This window comes from Helianthus annuus, unplaced genomic scaffold (genome assembly GCF_002127325.2).
Source record: "Helianthus annuus cultivar XRQ/B unplaced genomic scaffold, HanXRQr2.0-SUNRISE HanXRQChr00c010, whole genome shotgun sequence".
NCBI classification, from domain to species: Eukaryota; Viridiplantae; Streptophyta; class Magnoliopsida; order Asterales; family Asteraceae; genus Helianthus; species Helianthus annuus.
The window spans coordinates 25,563-44,847 of NW_023395526.1; the positions used below are offsets into that span (position 1 = coordinate 25,563).

General features: G+C 37.4%; 1 protein-coding gene and 1 long non-coding RNA gene across 2 annotated transcripts; one reads left to right on the forward strand and one right to left on the reverse strand.

The window, feature by feature from the left end:
• The first annotated feature begins 667 nt into the window (after window positions 1-667).
• Window positions 668-1,449, forward strand: LOC110924528. The gene is made up of 3 exons (XR_002584347.1): window positions 668-796; window positions 873-926; window positions 1,020-1,449. It is a non-coding gene; the product is annotated as an uncharacterized LOC110924528 (long non-coding RNA).
• A 9,572-nt stretch (window positions 1,450-11,021) lies between these two features.
• Window positions 11,022-14,652, reverse strand: LOC110925755 (cation/H(+) antiporter 17). Its single transcript, XM_022169605.2, has 3 exons — window positions 14,464-14,652; window positions 12,614-13,615; window positions 11,022-12,536 (listed from the first exon to the last, which is right to left on the reverse strand). Exons 1-3 carry the CDS (start codon window positions 14,650-14,652, stop codon window positions 11,349-11,351), a joined length of 2,379 nt encoding a protein of 792 aa, XP_022025297.1. The 3' UTR covers window positions 11,022-11,348.
• Between the last annotated feature and the right edge of the window lie 4,633 nt (window positions 14,653-19,285).

Genomic DNA, 19,285 nt, shown 5'->3' on the forward strand with positions numbered 1-19,285 from the left:
TGTTAATATGTTTTTGTGTGCTCAAAGTGGTCTAGTAATGGTAAATGTTTAATAGTTACAGGTTTTTGTTTTTTGTATTAAAATCATGTTTATGTAGTAATGATCTCGTTCATTTTATATATAAAAAGTAGTTCTTTTTGCTGCTACATATGTTGTAACAATGTTACACATGTTACTTATGTTAAAATCAGCCCTTTCTTGGACACAAAAGGAGCTACACATATGTAACACATGTTTGTAACGTGTGTTACACTAGAGGTTTTACTTAGTAACCTTTTTTTGTTAAGGTTGTTGTTAATATGTTTTTGTGTGCACAAAATGGTCTACTAATGGGTAAATGTTTATGTAGTTTACAGGTTTTTATTTTTGTATTAAAATCATTTTTATTTTTTTTGATATTATCAGTTGTTCTTAGCTTACAAGTTGAAATGTTGAAATGTAATTTTAAATGGGTTGAAATTTATTTTAAATGGGTTGCTAGTTGAAATGTCTTGCTAGCATAATTAGCCACATATGTTGTAATAATGTTACACGTGTTACTTATGTTAAAACCAGCCCTTTCTTGGACACAAAAAGGAGCTACACATATGTAACACATGTTTGTAATGTGTGTTACACTTAAGGGTAACACATCTAAAACAATTGTTGTGGGGAGCACAACTGTCCAGTCTAGAAAACAAAAACAAAAGCTATACGACGTCAAACAAATACGAAAGGTTGTGCTAACATATGTTACATGTTTGTTTAGTGCTTGCAGCGAGGGAGTTGGTTCTACCGGATAGTAGTTGTTTGAAGTGTATGGTAACTGTTTACATATGTAACTTTTTTTTGGGTGGTTTTGCTTAGTTTTTTTTATGTGTGAAATGATGCAGATAAAAACTCAAAATTTGGGGAGTCTTCAAGTTCAGGGCATAATTGGGTAGAAGGTAACTAGTGTTAGTTATGTTACTACTATTGTTTTTTAATTAGTAAATTAAAAATACTGGACTGTAACTTGTGTTATTATGACTTGACCATAGCAGTTGCAGCCAAACGAGAAGGGATCTTGGCAGGAAGATGGAGAAACCGATGAAGAAGGGGAACAAGAAGTCGATGAAGGGCAGGTGGTGGGTACATTTGACGTTGTACAGAAGTTACCCTCTAGTGTAACACATGTTACAAACATGTGTTACATATGTTCAACCCCTTTGTTACCAAAAATCGGGGCTGCACATATGTAAGACATGTTTGTAACTTATGTTACACTAGAGGGTAGCACATGTATGATCATTTTTGGATCATTTGTATATATTTAAGTCTGTATAAACCTACAACATCGAAACCCCCAAAAAGGTTACACATGTTATGACAGAATGGGAAATGTGTAGCAGCGTTCAATACTGTTGTTTCACTCTATAGTGTGTAACATGTGTGACATGGCATTTGTCAGCAAAACATATAACTTGTAAGGTGATACGGTTGTATCTTTAAAACATGTTTACCAATAAATACTTACATGTTACAGGTTGTATCTTTAAAACATGTTTAAACTGGAAACTGGAAACACTTACAAAATATAAAGCAGAGTTACACAAGACGTAACATGTGTAAACTGGAAACACTTGTGTAACATTTCGGTGTAACACATGTTACATGTTGTATCTTAAAAAACATGTTTACCTATAAGTACTTAAAAAATATAAAGCATAGTAGGAACACAACTTTTAAGGATGTTACACACGTTGTAGAGAAGATGTTACATGTGCACACACAATTAACATGTGTAACATGGCGACAAGTGTCATCTGTGATCTTTTTTTGTTACCCTAGGGTGCTAAACGTATTACAACGTTCATAACGCACGTAAAATTATACTAACATCCATCTCTATGTCCACAGATGATCTAGAACATACTCCACATTACCATCTTTGCGAGTCTTCTAATGGCACTAAATTGTGGACACCGAATGTCAACGAGCAATATCATCCTATTAATGTTAAATCATACGTCACACCGGAAGAACTTCTTGCCATGTATAAGACTTATGACCAATATGCTGGGTTCAATGTAAAAAATATACGTTAATGCAGTTTTTGTATCTACTAATAACATTGTTAATAACAACTCTAGGTACATATGTAATATGAAGTGTATCGTTTGTCCCTTTAATTCGTTACGCTAGTCTCATATACTTATAGTTACATATATTACTTGTTTGTTCATTGATATGACATTTTGGATGACGTAATGTTGTTACATATGTAATTTTACTAAGTTTAAATTGACACCAAAGGGACTGACATATGTAACACATGTTTATAACATATGTTACACTATGGGGCAACAAATGTAACACATGTATAGCTATCTTACACATGTTACATATGGTCTTCACAACAACATCCATCTTCACAACACATAGCAGCCAACCAAAAAACACACCATCGTCACCATGAAAACTTGATGATGCGTTTTAATCCCTCGGCGGGCTTCGCTTCTTGATAACCAACTTCATCTTGAACACAAAACATCTTTTCACCTGTGAACAAAAACAAGTAAACAAGTGTTACAAAGTTGATGTTTAAAAAAAACTGTTTTCATCCATTTGCAATAGAGACGTGTAAGTAGGTAAAAACCTGCTGTAACACGTGTTACATTTGATGTATCTTTACGTTGAGGAGGGGATTATAAAAAGAAAATGCATGTCTGAGTAAAAAGTTGTAACACGTGTTACAACGGTTGTTTACAGAACTTTCAAATAAGTGACAAGCCGGACGATAGCCAGTGGTACAAATGGATGTTTTGAAAAATCTAACACGTGTTGCGTTGGATGTATCTTCAAGCTGAAGATGGGATTATAAAATGGAAAATGCACAACATTAAAAAAGTTGTAACACGTGTTACAACGGTTGTTTTAAGAACTTTTAAATAAACAAGTGTTGCAAAGTGGATGTTTTTAAATATCTGTTTAAATCAACGTAATAGAGACGTGTAAGTAGGTAATTTCCTTTTGTAACATATGTTACATTGGATGTATCTTTACGTTGAGGATGGGATTATAATAAGGAAAATGCACAGCTGTGTAAAAAGATGTAACACGTGTTACAACGGTTGTTTTAAGAACTTTCAAATAAACAAGTGTTACAACGTGGATGTTTTAAAAAAACTGTTTTCATCCATTTGTAATAGAGACATGTAAGTAGGTAAAAACAATTAGTATTCGGATCAAAAGCCCCAAACAAGCAATCAAACTAACAAAAACAATTACTGTTCAGATCAAAAGCCTCAAACAAGCAACCAAACCAACCATAATTTTTTTTTTCTGTAAAATAAACGAGATCATCAACGATTATATTATGGACTTTTTAAATGTAACTAATATATAACAACAACAACAACAACAACAAGAATCATTATCTCAATTCTAAATTTTTTTAATACATTTAAAATAAAAAAAATACCCAACAAACTATCAAATCTATTTTACTAATACACACACAAAATCATTCAACTTTTACCAAATAAATAACATTAAGACATGGAACCAGCCCATGTCATACTTGTGAGTATGTTCTTTGTGTTCTAACAAGTTTTTTTCTCAACTAAAACCCATGTAACCAAACGATTTCTGACCTGCTTCTCTCTCACACAATTGTGTGTGTTCTTGGTGTTCTAACAACTTTCTCTCTCTAAAACCCATGAACCAAATGATTTCTGACCTTCTTCTCACTCACACACTTGTGTGTGTTTTTGGTCTTGGTGTTCCAATAACTTTCCCTCTCTAGAAACTCATGCAACCAAACGATTTCAGCCTGCTTCTCTCGCACACACTTATGTGTGTGTTCTTGGTGTTCTTCATGAACATGATGGAGAATCTTGTTTCTCTTTCTCTCACACGCTTATGTGTGTGTTTTTGGTGTTTCTCTTTCTTTAACAATAACGATTCAGGCTTGCTTCTCTCACACACACTTGTGTGTGTGTTCTTGGTGTTTATATTGAATCATGAAGATAGAGAGAGAATGGATGATGATGATGGTGGTGGTGAATGTACAGAAGAAGAAGATAGAGAGAGAATGAGATATTTTGAATTCTCAAAGGTGTTATTTTAGAGAGAGAATGGATGATGATGGTTTGAAAAAGGTGATGGATGATGGGTTGAAAAAGGTGAAAAGTACAAAGCACAATCTTCAAAGAAAAAACAAAAAGACCAAAATACCTTTAAAGCATGGGTTTGGATGAGGTGATGTGGATGAATGTGGTCCACATATAATTATTAAAATAAACATACAAAATAATTATCAAAATAAAAAACTATCATTCTTCGTCATCTTCGTCGTCTTCGTCGGTTTCGAACCTAGGAATCGTTGAAACATGTTCCACCAAATCAGATCGAAGGTTGTGATGTACATCCCTTGACTTTATAAAAAATTCATTTGCTGCTTTATCTTCGTCTGTTACGTTATCTGGTTGGGGGTCATCATCATCATAGTAGGTTACGACCGCTCTACCTTCATCCTCCAAAATCATGTTGTGAAGAATGATACATGTGTACATCACGTCTTTACGTGCAGTCATCTGGACCCTGTTAAACTTTAATCTCTTTGGATCTGCGGTACCGTGTCTTGTGAACGATTTTACGAAAACCCCCCACTCTGGGTAAATCCCATCAACTAGGTAGTACCCGTACACGTACTCAACCTCGTTTACAAAGAAAGTTCCTTTGGGTCCTATCCCATTTACCCGATCATTGAAAAAAGGCGAGTGGTTTATGATGGTAGTATCATTATGTGAACCTGGCATACCGAAGAACGCATGCCATATCCAAAGATCTTGGGACGCAACCGCTTCAAGCATGATAGCTGGCACCCCGTGAAATCCACTAGTGTGAGCGCCTTGCCATTGGGTAGGACAAAGTTCCCAAGGCCATTTCATACAATCTAAACTACCTAGCATCCCGGGTAGCCCATGATAATCTGCTTGATGTTCTAATATTTGTTGCATGTCACTGAAGGAGGGCTTTCTCAAATATCTTTTCCTATAAAGTTCTAGAATACATGAACAAAAGTTGTGAAGAGTTTCTCTAGCTACACGTGCAGACATCTTTAAATAGTCATCCATAATGTCCGAACTATTGCCGTACGCTAACTGCCTAAGTGCGGTCGTGACCTTTTGCCACGTACTAAATCCTAATTGCCCGGTTACATCGGGTTTTTGTTGGAAATAAACATATTTCTCCTCAAGATCTCTAGATATCCTTAAAAATAAGTTTCTACTCATACGAAAACGATGCCTAAACATTTTTTCATCATGCTTAGGTTCCGCAGAGAAGTAATCGCTTACCAACAAATCGTTAGCGTTGTGCCGTTCACGAGCAATGTACCTTCTTCTCCGTTTAGGTTGTTGAGTCTCTTCCTCATCGTCTTCGTCTTCCACGATAGCTTTCACCACCGCCGCTATCGTTTGTAGAAATATTTCCGCACCATCGTCAGATGATCATGACGATTCACTATAAGTTGAAGAACTCATGGCAAGATTGTGTTTTATGTGTTTGATATTGTGTGAGAAAAATGTTAAATGTGGTAAGTATTTATAAAGGAATTTTTTTTTAAAAGTAGCCCCCAACGGCTAGTTTGAATGGGCCATTCACAACCCGCCATGTCAGCTTGCTCCCCCTCCCCACGCCCGGCTTGAAACCCAAGCCCCAAGGGCCACGCCCCAACCTAAGCCCACCCGGGATGGTGGCTTGGCGTTTTCCCCCAACCCAAGCCCCATACCCATGGCCTAAGGCTTGAAAGTTACGTGCTATGTGTTGAGAGGTTGGTGAATTCATTTTTTCATTGAATCCGAATAGCATTTTTTATCCTATTAAATTCTCTAATTCTACTATTAAATTATACCATCATATTCATTACGAAGATTGAATCCTAACTACTTGAAAAGAAAAGGAATATTGGATTTTAATAATCTCAACCATTTGCTCTTGGCCGTCAACAGTCCTAACTTTAAAAATAACCCTCCTAATTTTTAATATATTGGCCTCCAATGGACCCTGACTAACAGAACCTTACGTCGTTAATCTCCGGTCGCTGGAGAATACGTTTTTTGGCCGGAAAACTCAACATTTTCGTCCCGAACCTCTTTGTAATCTTATTATGGACATTTGGGAACCTTTTTCTAGTAAAATCCCCAAATATTAAAGTCGCCGAAAAACTCATTTTTCGCCGGAAAACTCAACTTTTTGGCCGGAAAACTCAACATTTTCATTCCAAACCTCTTTGTAACCTTAGATTGGACATTTAGAAACCTTTTTATGGACAAAAACGGTCTTTCGGTGACCGGAGACTAACGGCGTTAGGGTTCTGTTAGTCAGGGTCCATTGGTGGCCAATATGTCAATAGTTGGGACTGCCAGTGGTTATTTTTGAAATTAATACTGTTGGCGGCTAATGGCGAATAGTTGGATTATTAAAATCCAATATTCCAAAAGAAAAATATTTATCTAACACTTGGTAGCACTAAACTAAAGGCGATTTGATAATAACCTACAGGGGTTGTTTGGCAACATCTGAATGGTTAAGTGTTGAACCAGTAAGGTCTGAATTATTAAGTGCTGAACTTGTAAGAGGTCTGAACCATTAAGAGCTTGTATAATGTTTAACCGTTCAGAGGCAAATGTCTGACCAATTCAAATTAGTGGTTTTAACCATTCAAACTCTGTATAAATCTTAACCATCCAGGGGCAAATGTCTGAACCATTCAGACATCTGTTCATGAAACAAACAGTCTGAACCATTAAGTGCTGAACCAATAAGAGGTCTAAACCATTAAGACTCTCATTAAGAGGTAAACAAACAACCCCTTATTGTGTGACTTCCCTATGGGATGTTTGTACTAAAATGGGCCAAACCCCGTGTATATTAGGGCTGTAAACGAGCCGAGCTAGACCTAGCTCGAGCTCGAATTTCAAATAGAGCTGAGATTTGAGGCTCGAGCTCGACTCGATTAGAATTCTAGCTAGCTCGGCTCGGCTCGATCTAGCTCGAACTAACAAAAAACCGAAAATTTACTACTTAAAAATGAATTTCTTCATAGTCTAAGGACCATAATTGCCATTTAATTTAACCATATGGCTAAATATGCAACTATAAATAGTTAATTCACTTTGTACATTGTCTTTACCTTCTTTTATAGGGAAAATAATCCCTTAGTTTTTGTTTTCTAAGCGATGTGGGACAAAAAAATGAAGTATGTAAACCTTATCGAGCCAGCTCACGAGCCGAGCCAGACCAAGCTCGAGCTCGACTCTTTTACAAACCGAGCCGAGCCGAGCCGAGCTGGCTCGTTAACAACCGAGCCAATTTCGAGCCGAGCTTTCTTCAAGCTTTTTTCGAACGAGTTTCGAGCAAGCTGCGAGCCACGAGTTTTTTGAACACCCCTAGTGTATATAGAGTCCAGGGGATACGTTAACGTCATCATATATAGAAAAATCCATGGTGAGATGGTGCTTCATCCATTTCATAGACCAGTCACTCATTAAAATTGAAAGTCCACGAAAGAGAATAAAGTCCAAGCATATAGACTAAACTAAAGGTTTATTCTTGTACATCAACTACTACATTTAAATTTTAATGTGACCATTTTATAGTTTTTTTTTTTTATTGAAAGTATTGTTTTGTTTTATATAACCTTTTATATGTGTGTGTTTATGTAAAATTAAATACACACTTCTGATGTGTTTATTTTTTTCTACATCATTAAGTGACTTAGTTTTTAAAATACAAAATAATTTGTAACAGTGTATTCAAATCTATAGGAAATATTGTATTTTAAAAATAATAAAAGAAAAACAAAATTATACATCAAGTAAATACAAAAACATTAAAATTAAAATAAAAATGGTTGTAAGGGTGAAGGGGGTGCTCACCTAATAGGTGAGTCCCCTCTCTTACGCCAAACCAATCCCCGTGTGCCACGTCAACTCCCCTCTTAAACTCCCCTAACACCCCCATTTGATGGCGCCACTCCCCTCTTTAACTCCCCTTATTTTTTTATTCAAAAAAAAAAAAAAAAACAAAGAAAATCTATGATTGGTTGATGCTCAGCTGGCCCACCAAACTTCCCCCCTCCTCCATCGGTGAGTCCATGCCCAAGTTCAACCCCGAATCGGGACCCCGCAGTGATGGCGGCGGTGTTCCCGATCGGGGAAACCCCTCACCGAAGCCACTCCCCGACTACGCCCCGGACACCCTAATGTAATATTTTAGATGCAAATAGGACTCACAGAAAGTGGGTGGGTGGCGTCTAAAAGCGAACCATTTTTGAGTTATCATAAAAAAACTAGTATTTGTTTTTTAGTGCTCATTTGTTGAGTTAGCATAAAAAAACTAGTATTTGTTTTTTAGTGCTCATTTGTTTATAAAATAAGGGGTTAGGTCAATTACAACGAGGAAATTTCATACAAATGACTAAGAATTTCATGGTTGGGGTTAAGTACCAAAAATATATAATCGCCTAATGAAAGGGAAAAAAGAATAATTACAATTGTTGATTTTTAAATTGAGTTTAATTTTTAAATGTCCGTAACATTTTCATACGTTAACTTTCTTTTGAAAAAAAAAAATCACTAAAAATCAAACATTTTATTCTCTTTAATTCAATATGGTATTGCTATATTTTTTTAATTAAAAATAAAGTTAACATATTACGTTATTACAAAACGCTACATAATTACATAGTATACCTTATACTCTGAACAATTATAACGTTACGTGATTTTGTATATACTACGTGATTACTTACCACAATGTCATTACGTACTCCTGTTACGTGATTACGTATGGATGATTATACCCCTGACTTGAAGTACAAGTGCCATATTATTGTAGTTCCCTATCTTCGCAGAAAATTTCCCTTTTGTAGATGCCCCATATAAAACGCATATATGAAAGTAAATTACATGGGTCGTCCCTGTGTTTTGATAAAATTTTTAATTTTCATTCTTAGGTTTGAGAAAATATGTCTATAGTCCTACAACTCAGTCGATCATTTCACTTTTCATCCTTCGGATGAACGACGTTTAAATTTTATTTTATTTTGTTAAGTTCATGTGAAATAGTTCGGATGAATGACGTTTAAATTTTATTTTATTTTGTTAAGTTCGTGTGAAATGGCGATATTTTACCATTTTACTTCTTTTACTGGCATTGACATATGCCAAGCCCAATGGGTAGCAAAGGCAACCCTCAAAAATAAAAAATGATTCATTAGCATAAATTCTTGTAAGACAAATCAGACCCCTTCTTGTTTTATTTTCAGGCCCCTTTAACGAGCCCAATATTAAATCTGCAACCAACAAGACCATTCACACTTCACAGCTTCGAGTGTCGAGCAACTAAATCGCATGTTCATGGTCCGAAATGGTGAGGTTTTCAGTTGGGTTTTTGCGGGTTTAAACCCATACTGTCTTCTAGCAGCGGAACTAGCCCAAAAATTTAGGGGTATCCCAATTTTTTATTTTTTAGACCAGGGGTATCCTTTGTATAACGGAGACGAAGTTGCGGGGTATTTTGACACTACGGAAACAGAGTTAAGGGATATTTTTACACTACGGAGACGAGGTTGAGGGGTAGCCCGTGCTACGCCTACTAACATTGTAAGTCCGCCACTGCCGTCTTCGTTTAGTTTAGTTTTTTTTTTTTTTTTTTTTTTTGAATTCCTTGCCACAACTATAAACTAACCTAGCATGTTATTAAAGAAGATACAACATAACAACAAGATGAATCACACATAAGCTATGTGATTTTTTTTATGATTAAGTCTATCTAGGATGATCTCACATGTCGAGAATCGCCTTTTACGAAGGAATTAATCTTTGTTTTTTTTAGTTTCAACTCATCGTCAAAAACTGTATGCACTCAAAAGTTAAATGATAAATCGAAATATCGTATTGTCATTTCTAGGGCTGTTCAAATTGCTCGGCGCTCGACGCTCGTTCGATACTCGTTCGAAAAATGCTCGGAATTTGCTCGTTTGATTCAGCTCGATTGAAAAAATGCTCGGTTCGGATCGGTTCGGTTTGTAAACGAACCGAGCACGAGCAAAGGTCCGCTCAGTTCGGTTCGGCTCGGTTGGCTCGATTTATTTTTTAATATATATATATATGTGTGTGTGTGTGTGTGTGTGTCGTTTTTAATGAAATGACTAGAGACCAACATCAACAATGTTTGGTCCAAGATCCAAATAGAGCTCATTTAAGTAAATAGAATTGAAATCCAATAACAATAGTCCATTTACTTAAATGTCCATTTGAGTAATTGAGTCAAATTTTCAAATACTAAAATATGAAACGTCGATCCATAATCAAGTCTCAACCCGCCATTCGACTCAACTAATCAAAACCCCCATTGGCCATCGTTATTCGATTTCTCCATCGCCACTCGCCAAGACAACAACTCGCTAGGCTTTTGCTTCAATCGGTTCATTCAATTTCAAACTTTCAATAAAACAAGGATATGTTTCAATTGGTCGATAATTTATCTTCCTGCTTAGCTAATCTTGATAGAACTCGTTGAGTGTTTTTGTATTCCTTGTTATTTGTTAAATTTTTTACTTGTGTTCTATTGGACGAAACATTAGGGACGAAAACTGCACTTTATTCTAATAATTAGCACTCCCATCGTCACTTTCATTGTTTGTGCTACAACGCTCGATACTCGCTCGACGTTCGTTCGAAAAATGCTCGGATCGAAAGACGCTCGCTTGACTTTGGCTCGGTTGAAAAAACGCTCAGTTCGTGCGGATCGGTTTGTAAACGAACCGAGCACGAGCAAAGGTCTGATCAGTTCGGTTCAGATCGTGAACAGCCCTAGTCATTTCCTTCTACGATATACGAATAACATGCGACATACGTGACTTTAAGTATGTATTGATGGAAAGAAAAAAATAGATACATGATGCCTCGTAAGTCACACATAATATGACTATAAAAAAGATTTTTCTCTTAGATAACAATAAGAACAAGTCACACTCACACATAATAAGGTTATGTTTTATCTCTTTCTTATTCACGGTATAAAGTTTTTACATAAAAATATACATCTTTTTGTTCATAATTACAGTTCTTTGAAAATTTAACCAAAAAAAAAAAAAAATTACATCATCCCAAAGAAACCAACATATGTAACGTGTTACACAATTCGTCCCCTGAGTTTATTTGTGTTCTAACAAACTTATAAACCTAGTCCACAACCAGTCCGATCTGTTAATAACTAAATTGTTATTAACAGATCGGATCCGTCTCGAACAACATGATCAGTTAACAACTGGTCAGGTTATATGCAAAAACAAGTTAATTGGACTCGTATTCCCATTAGTCGGTACTGGCTTCCTCCTCTTTTAAAGAGGCAAGAGCATGTACCGAAAGCTGTGGGCGGTATTGCTGGACCACCAACACCGACGCCGTGATATGGAACTCCGGCGAGATTAGAAGGTTCCCGATGGGCCCCATCTCCGGGAACTCGCTTCTTTTCCTCATCAATGCGGCTAGCTCACCTTCGGGCATCCTCCCGACTATAACCAGGTTGCATCGAGTGTTATCACGAATCACTTCGATCGCCTCGGAGGCGTTTTTGACCACTCTCTCCATATATTTGATTGTGCTTTTCTTCAATATCTTATCTTTGAATTCAGCAATCACATCATCGTCTTTAGGCGGTTCGCTTATCTCGACACTCACGGAGCCCGAGTTGGCTGCATTGTAGTCCAGAAGGATCCGGACTACAACTAGGTTGATGCCCGGATGCTCAGCCATCCGGGCTCCATAGGCTAAAGCCTCGTGGTCATCATGACCACCGAAAAACAAAACCGTCACTAGCGAGTCGACGTTACTCGCGGAAACGTGTGAAGTCCCACCAAACCCACGGTCCACTAAGATACTAACCGAACACGGGGCGTGCTCCAAAACCTTCCGGTTAACGTGCCGGTATTCATCCCGGGTTGTCTCGAGATGACCGTCGAGCCTTATGTGCTTATGAAACTGGAGGATGATCATGCTTGCCTTTTTCGCCTCAGCCTCTTCACATATATCTTCATACATGCTTGATACCGCAGAGATGGCGGTTGTGGGTCGGATCGAGACTTTACTAAGCTGCTGAAACGCCTCGAACGCCACCACGATTTGATCCGAACCCTTATTGGGATCTTTCTTCCAAAAGGGGTGCCCATTTCTCCTAGCCTTGTGAACCATGAGTATAGCCGAAGACCTCTCGGTGAGTTCCATGAGGTGCATCGCGTGGACCGTAAGGGTCTCTTTCTTTCCGGTCCCACGTGAGGCTTCGATCAGATTAATCATTGTTGGTAGGTTTCTGATTCCATGGAAAGTGATGAATATACGGAACTGGCTCGTCGCAAAACCTTTCCCGTAAACCGTCTTGTTTTTGTATTCCGATTTTGTGGCCTTTTTCGCGGGCTTGTAGACCGCAATCACTGAAGGCGTAGTGATAAATGTTGTGACAAGAGCCATCAAAACCAATATTGCAAAAGTTTGATCATTTAGCACCTGAAACCAAAAACAAGTACATATAACAATCATAGGTAAATCAATAAATGAAATAAAATGTAACAAATATTACATACTCCGCGGTCTTTTCCAATGTTGAGAACGATAAGTTCGACCAAGCCTTTCGTGTTCATCAAAAGCCCGAGAGCAAGAGCCTCCGAAAATGGAACTTTGCACCACAAAGAAACCACGACCGTGCCAGCAATCTTCCCTAAACAAGCCGCACATACGACCAAAACGAATAAACACCAAGATTCAACCCCTCTAATGGAAGCTACATTTGTTTTTAAACCACTTGACACAAAGTAAAGCGGTAAGAACAAGCCCGAAACAAGATCCTCAACTTTTTCCACTAACGCCCCAGCAAACGGGCCTTCTTTCGGGATGAGAATACCCACCACAAAAGCCCCGAAAAGTGCATGAATCCCGATAGCATCCGTCACAAACCCCGCAGCCAAAACCACCCCCAAAGTGGCACAAACGTAAACCTCGTCCACGGGCTCACCTTCGGGGCACCTCCGAGACATCCATTTAAAAATTGGTGGGATGACAAACGAACATAACATGATGAAAGCCGACCCACACATGAAAACCCAAAGAGCCACAAATGGCGAATGCCCAGAGCCCGAGAGTGCTACGGCTAGTGCAAGTAGGATCCAAGCCGCCACGTCGTTAACCGCGGCTGCTGACATGGCCATTCTACCGACATCCGTGGTTAAAAGCTTGAGTTCGGCTAGGATACGGGCTAGAACCGGGAAAGCGGTGATGGACATTGCGACGCCCATGAACACGATAAACGGGCCCGGGTTGACCCCTTTGGAGATCGTTGCGCGAAGGACAAAGGAAACACATATTCCTAAAATGAATGGTAGGGAGATACCGGCAACGGCTATGGTCAGGGCTTTTTTTCCGGTCCGTCTGAGGGAGTTTAAGTCCAGCTCCAGGCCCACTAGGAAAAGAAAGAACAGAAGCCCAAGGTTGGCTAATGTGTCCAGGACTGGTAGGCTTTTAGTAGGGAAAATGGTATGAAGGTAGGTTGTGTTACGGCCCAATGCTGATGGGCCCAGTAAAACTCCACCCTGAGAAAATTAAAAAAAAAATTGACATCAACCTTAAAATGGGCTTGGGTTAACTTGGTTCGTTTTTTTTTTTTCAAATAACTATTCACTAGTTATGATAGAAAAAAAAAATATTAATACAATAGAAATCTAAATTTTTTAATAAAAGACGCTTAACATATAATAACTTCAAAATGTAGTTAGATGTGCTTTTTATTTTCTTTTTCAAAATTGTTAGTTTGTTATTACTTTTTCTTATAATAATAAATTTAGTTTATGAAAATAAGACTACTTCAAAATGTAGTTAGATGTGCTTTTTATTTTTTTTCAAAATTGTTAGTTTGTTATTACTTTTTCTTATAATAATAAATTTAGTTTATGAAAATAAGACTACATATGTCTAAAATGAAATAAAATATAAAAAAGGCTAAACAGCATGTGGAAAATTCCAAACTGTTGGCTAGACCAGTAAACCATCAAACTGTCAAAACTGAAGCACATAAATCTCAAATCATCCAAACCGGCTAACATGCTTCGTTTTGTACAGTTTGGTCGGTTTTAATGGTTTATAAACAACCTACATCGGGTGGAAGTTCTTTTAAGTATGTAAAAGACAACACCATTGATGTCTCTTTTTTTTACTTAACTTCTTTGTGCCTTGTATTATAGGTATATCTTTATCAAGGGATCTTGTCAAATGTAAGAAAAATCTAAGAAAACTTCATTCTTTTTAAATATTCTTTTAAATAGATCTTGTTTAAAAGTATATAATTATCAATGGTTGGATTGAAAACACAAAGTCAAAGCTTATAATTGTGCACAAACTTGTTGCATACTTGCATAAACAACAAAAGATTCTAGTAACTTACAATAATTTCAGCGATGACTCGCGGTTGTCTTAACGGTTTCAAAAGGTAGGCAAGAGCGCGAGTGAGCAAGAGAACCAAGCATATTTGCACAATTACCAGAGGAAGTGCATAATCAAGAGGGTTGTTTCCTTGAAACACCCCTTCTGATGTAGCCTTCATTGGGGGTGGGCATGTCATATTGGAGGCCATTTTGCACTGCTTTAAATTAGCCACAAAAGTTCCAATTATTATCAGATTTCAATTTTCAAGTTTCAAATTCCAAAAAGACAAAAAGAGTAACCAACTAAGCCAACGGGAAGAACCATAATTTATCGAGGGGTCATCATAAGACTCTATTCTTGGCCTGCTAACTTGCTACCAATGTTTTCAGAACCGGACCGGACATTGAACCGGTCTCCTTACCGGTTCACTGGTCCGACCGGTCGGATCGGTCGGAAAGGACGTAAGAATCGGGAGGTGTCGTAAATATTATAAAAATTAATATGGTTAAATTTGAAAAGTATATAAAAAACGGTCCAACCCCTTTAAAAACCGGTTCGACCATCAGGTTTCCCAGTCCAACCGTCGAGTCACTAGTTCAACCTCCGGTTCAATGTAATTCTGGTCCGATACCATCACTCGAACCGGCCAAACCTCCGGTTCCCAGTCTGACCTGCCAGTCCGGCCCTGGTCTGACCTGCCAGTCCGGCCCTGGTCTGAAAACACTGCTTGCTACAACTATAGAGTCAAAATCAACATTTTATATATAAAAATCCAATAAATTCTCGTGACCAGGAGTCAGCAAACCCTCTATTGGGTGCATATACCAGTGGTCACCCCTCTTGCAAGTCTTATCAAACCAAGTTGCCAGAGACGGAACCAATGAGGGGTCAAGCGGGTCCGCTGACCCGTTCACTAGAATTTTTTTGGAGTTATACATATAAAATATGATTATTTATTTTTTAAGGAAAACATGAGTAGATCCTATTGTAACCCGTAGTGAAGAGAACCTTACTATAAAACCGAGTATTGACCCTATGCTCGGAATTAATTATTTATATGAATAACCCATGTAAGATAACACATACCAAGATTCGTTCTACTTGTGTTGAAATCAATGTTGATACCACACACCCAAATGAAATCAAGAACAAAAAATCTAATCTTGTTTTAGGCAATTGTTTTCAACGAGATCAACGTAATGCAGATACACACACACACACTGATTACAGAATCTTGAAACAAAACATAAATAAGTATGAAATCAAGATCAACATCATGCATGCGTATACATAAACAAGAATACCTGAAATTGACGAAAATCAAGAAAGAATCAAAAGGGTCCTTATTCCATTAACCTTTGATGTGATCTTTTTTTTTTGTGTTGTAATTTTTGGAATCGAAAAACATTTAGAGAATGTGGAGAGTGAGATGACAGAAACAAAGAAGCAAGAAGTGCCCTTGTGGCTGGGCTTCGTGTTTTAATTTTAGAAAAAATAGGCATAGGATTTTCCATGTTTATAGATCCATCAAACTACACTTGTGCTATTTTTTTATTTGTTTCAAATGTTGGGTCAACGAGGATAGAGGATCAAAACATGTTGGTTGTTAGCCAATGGATTTTAATTTTGTTATGAGAAGTAAATAAGTAATATAGTATGAAAATATAGATAAATCATATATGTTGGTTTTTTTTTTCATCTTTAAATAGATACTTCTATAGTTATGTTCGCGGGAAATAAGACTAAATGCTGAAATAATTGAAGCGGGAAAAAAGACTATTGGGTTTATAGAATTGTGATACGATGATGCAACTAGTTATTTAGGTATACCATAATCATCATTTATTCTGGTTGACATATTCTATAAATTTGTAAAGCAAAAGATTGACAAATTCTACTAATACTATACATGTGTGTATATATATTTTGTGTACGTTTGTCTTTATGCATGCATTCATGTGTAATATTTATGCCCATACGATAGGGGTGTTCAAAAAACTCGTGGCTCGCAACTCACTCGAAAAAAGTTTGAAAAAAGCTCGGCTCGAAATTGGCTTGGTTGTAAACGAGTCAGCTCGGCTCGACTCGGTTTGTAAACGAGCCGAGCTCGAGCTTGGCAGGGGGCGGATGTATAGTGTATCAAGGGGTAGCCTCCGCTACCGCTTGGTCGGAAAATTTTTGACATTTTTAGTGTAAATTTTGGAAAAATTTGACGTTTTTTCGATTTCGTTACCGCTTATTTATAAAACGTTCCCGCTTGGTCAGAATCCTAGATCCGCCACTGGTCAGCTTGGCCTGGCTCGGCTCGTGAGCCGGCTCGATAAGATTTACATCTTTCATTTTTTTGTCCCACATCGCTCAGAAGACAAAAATCAAGGGAGTATCTCCCCTATAAAAGAAGGTAAAGACAATGCACAAAGTGAGCTAACTATATATACTTGCATATTTAGCCACTTGGTTAAATTAAATTGAAATTATGGCCCTAAGTCTATGAAGAGATTCATTTTTAGGGCTTTTTAAGTAGTAAATTTTACGGTTCTTTGTTAGTTCGAGCTAGATTGAGCCGAGCCGAGCCAGCTTGAATTTTAATCGAGTCGAGCTCGAGCCTCAAATCTCAGCACGATTTGAAATTCGAGCTTGAGCCGAGTCAGCTCGAATTGAGTTCGAGCAGAGCTCGAGCCGAGCCAGCTCGAATTGAGTTCGAGCCGAGCTCGAGCTGGGTTGAGCTTGGCTCGACTTGGCTCGTTTACAGCCATATCGTACGATTGAATCACGAGGGTAAAACATGTTACATAGAGTTCATTTAGTTAACGTAATAAAAATTGGAACATATATTAAAATAAATAAAATGAAGATTCAATGTTAGAAGGGTTTATTACGAAATTACACCTTGTTGCGAGAGTTATGTGGTATTTTATGAAAACAACCTGTATAGTTATATTAAAACTTAATTCTCGTGGTCGGTTTCTACAATAATAAGGTGGCTCAATAAGAGAACCTGATGTAAAATTCTACTAATATGTGTGTGGGTATATATTTTATATACGTTAATCTTTATGTATTCCGTATGATTGAATCACGGAGGTAAAGCATGTTACATAGAGTTTCATTTAGTTAACGTAATAAAAATTAGAATATATATTAAAATAAATAAAATGAAGATTCAACGTTAAAAAGGTTTATTACGAAATTACACCTTATTGCCACAATTATGTGGTATTGTACTATCGTATGGAAACAACCTGTATTATTATATTAAGGGTTATTGGATTTTATCACCCGCAACTATCGGCCTTTGGCCGTTGCCACCCGCAACTAACACTTTGACACCCGGCACCCCCAACTTGACTTTTTGTTTGCATTGGCACCAGTCAGTTAAATCTTCACTAACTAGGTTAGTCATTTGTCTGATGTGGCACCATTTTGCTGATTGTACATTCCGACGTGGCTGATGAGGTGTAATGTCTCCTTCTTGTTTATAACACAGACATCCCCAAACGAACCCTAATCTCCATTCATCCCACATAATCACTGCTGATGCTCCGATTCCCCCCAATTCATCGATTCATCCCACAATTTCATCGATTCATACCACAGAAACCCTAATTGAGATGAGTTCATCTTCCAATTCATCGTGGAGTGTGAACCGAACCCCTAAATTGTTCAAGGTTGATTTGGATGGAAACTTGTATTGTCATCATGAAGTTGTTGCTGTTCTTCGCATCGCTGGTCCTAAAAGTATACGACATGGTCATCAATTTTATGGTTGCCCTCAATGGCCTGTAAGTTGTTTACTTATGGATTGAACTTAAATTCTTGTTGAAACTGAGTTTGGTATATTGTTTTGTAGTTATCCGATTGCAAGTTCTTTATGTGGAAACAAGATTTCGACAAATTTTTCGAAGCACATTCAAACTGTACTTCAAGTCCAGTCAGTTATCAAGAATTGAAAAATGAGAACTTGGAATTGCAGTACAAGTTGCTACTCGAAGAGAACACGATGCTGAAAAGACAAATTGTTGGGAAAAAGTCCATGTGGAAGCAACCATTTCTGTTTACTATGTGTTTTGTCATTGCATTATGGATGTACATTTTGAACAAGTGATTAAATTAGGTTGTAGCATATTGAAGTTATTAATGACTGTTGTCTAGTCTGTTTTGACCCATATGTTATGACAGTTCTTTAGTCTGTTTTGACCCATATGAAAGTGCAGCCAAACATAAGTGACCAAACAACAGTTTTGACCCATATGAAAGTGCAGGCAAACATAGTCATTTGGTAATGACCAAACACATATTAGTGCAGCCAAATATTAGTGCAGCAAACTGTTGTGTGTTTTGACCAAATGAAAGTGCAGCCAAATAACTGTTTTGACCCATATGAAAGTGCAGCCAAACATAGTCATTTGGTAATCACCAAACACATATTAGTGCAGCAAACTGTTGTGTGTTTTGACCAAATGAAAGTGCAGCCAAACAACTGATCCATATGAAAGTGCAGCCAAACAACTGATCAAATGAAACTGTTTTGACCCATATGAAAGTGCAGCCAAACAACTGATCAAATGAAACTGTTTTGACCCATATGAAAGTGCAGCCAAACAACTGTCAAATGAAACTGTTTTGATCCATATGAAAGTGCAGCCAAACAAGTGATCAAATTAAACTGTTTTGACCCATATGAAATTGCAGCCAAACAAGTGATCAAATGACCACAGCTGTTTTGACCCATTTCATAAACACCTGTTATATACACAGACCTGATATATGTATACTACAACCTGTAAAATGACCAAATTACCCCTGAAAGCTTTAAAGCTCATATAACCCACTGCATATAT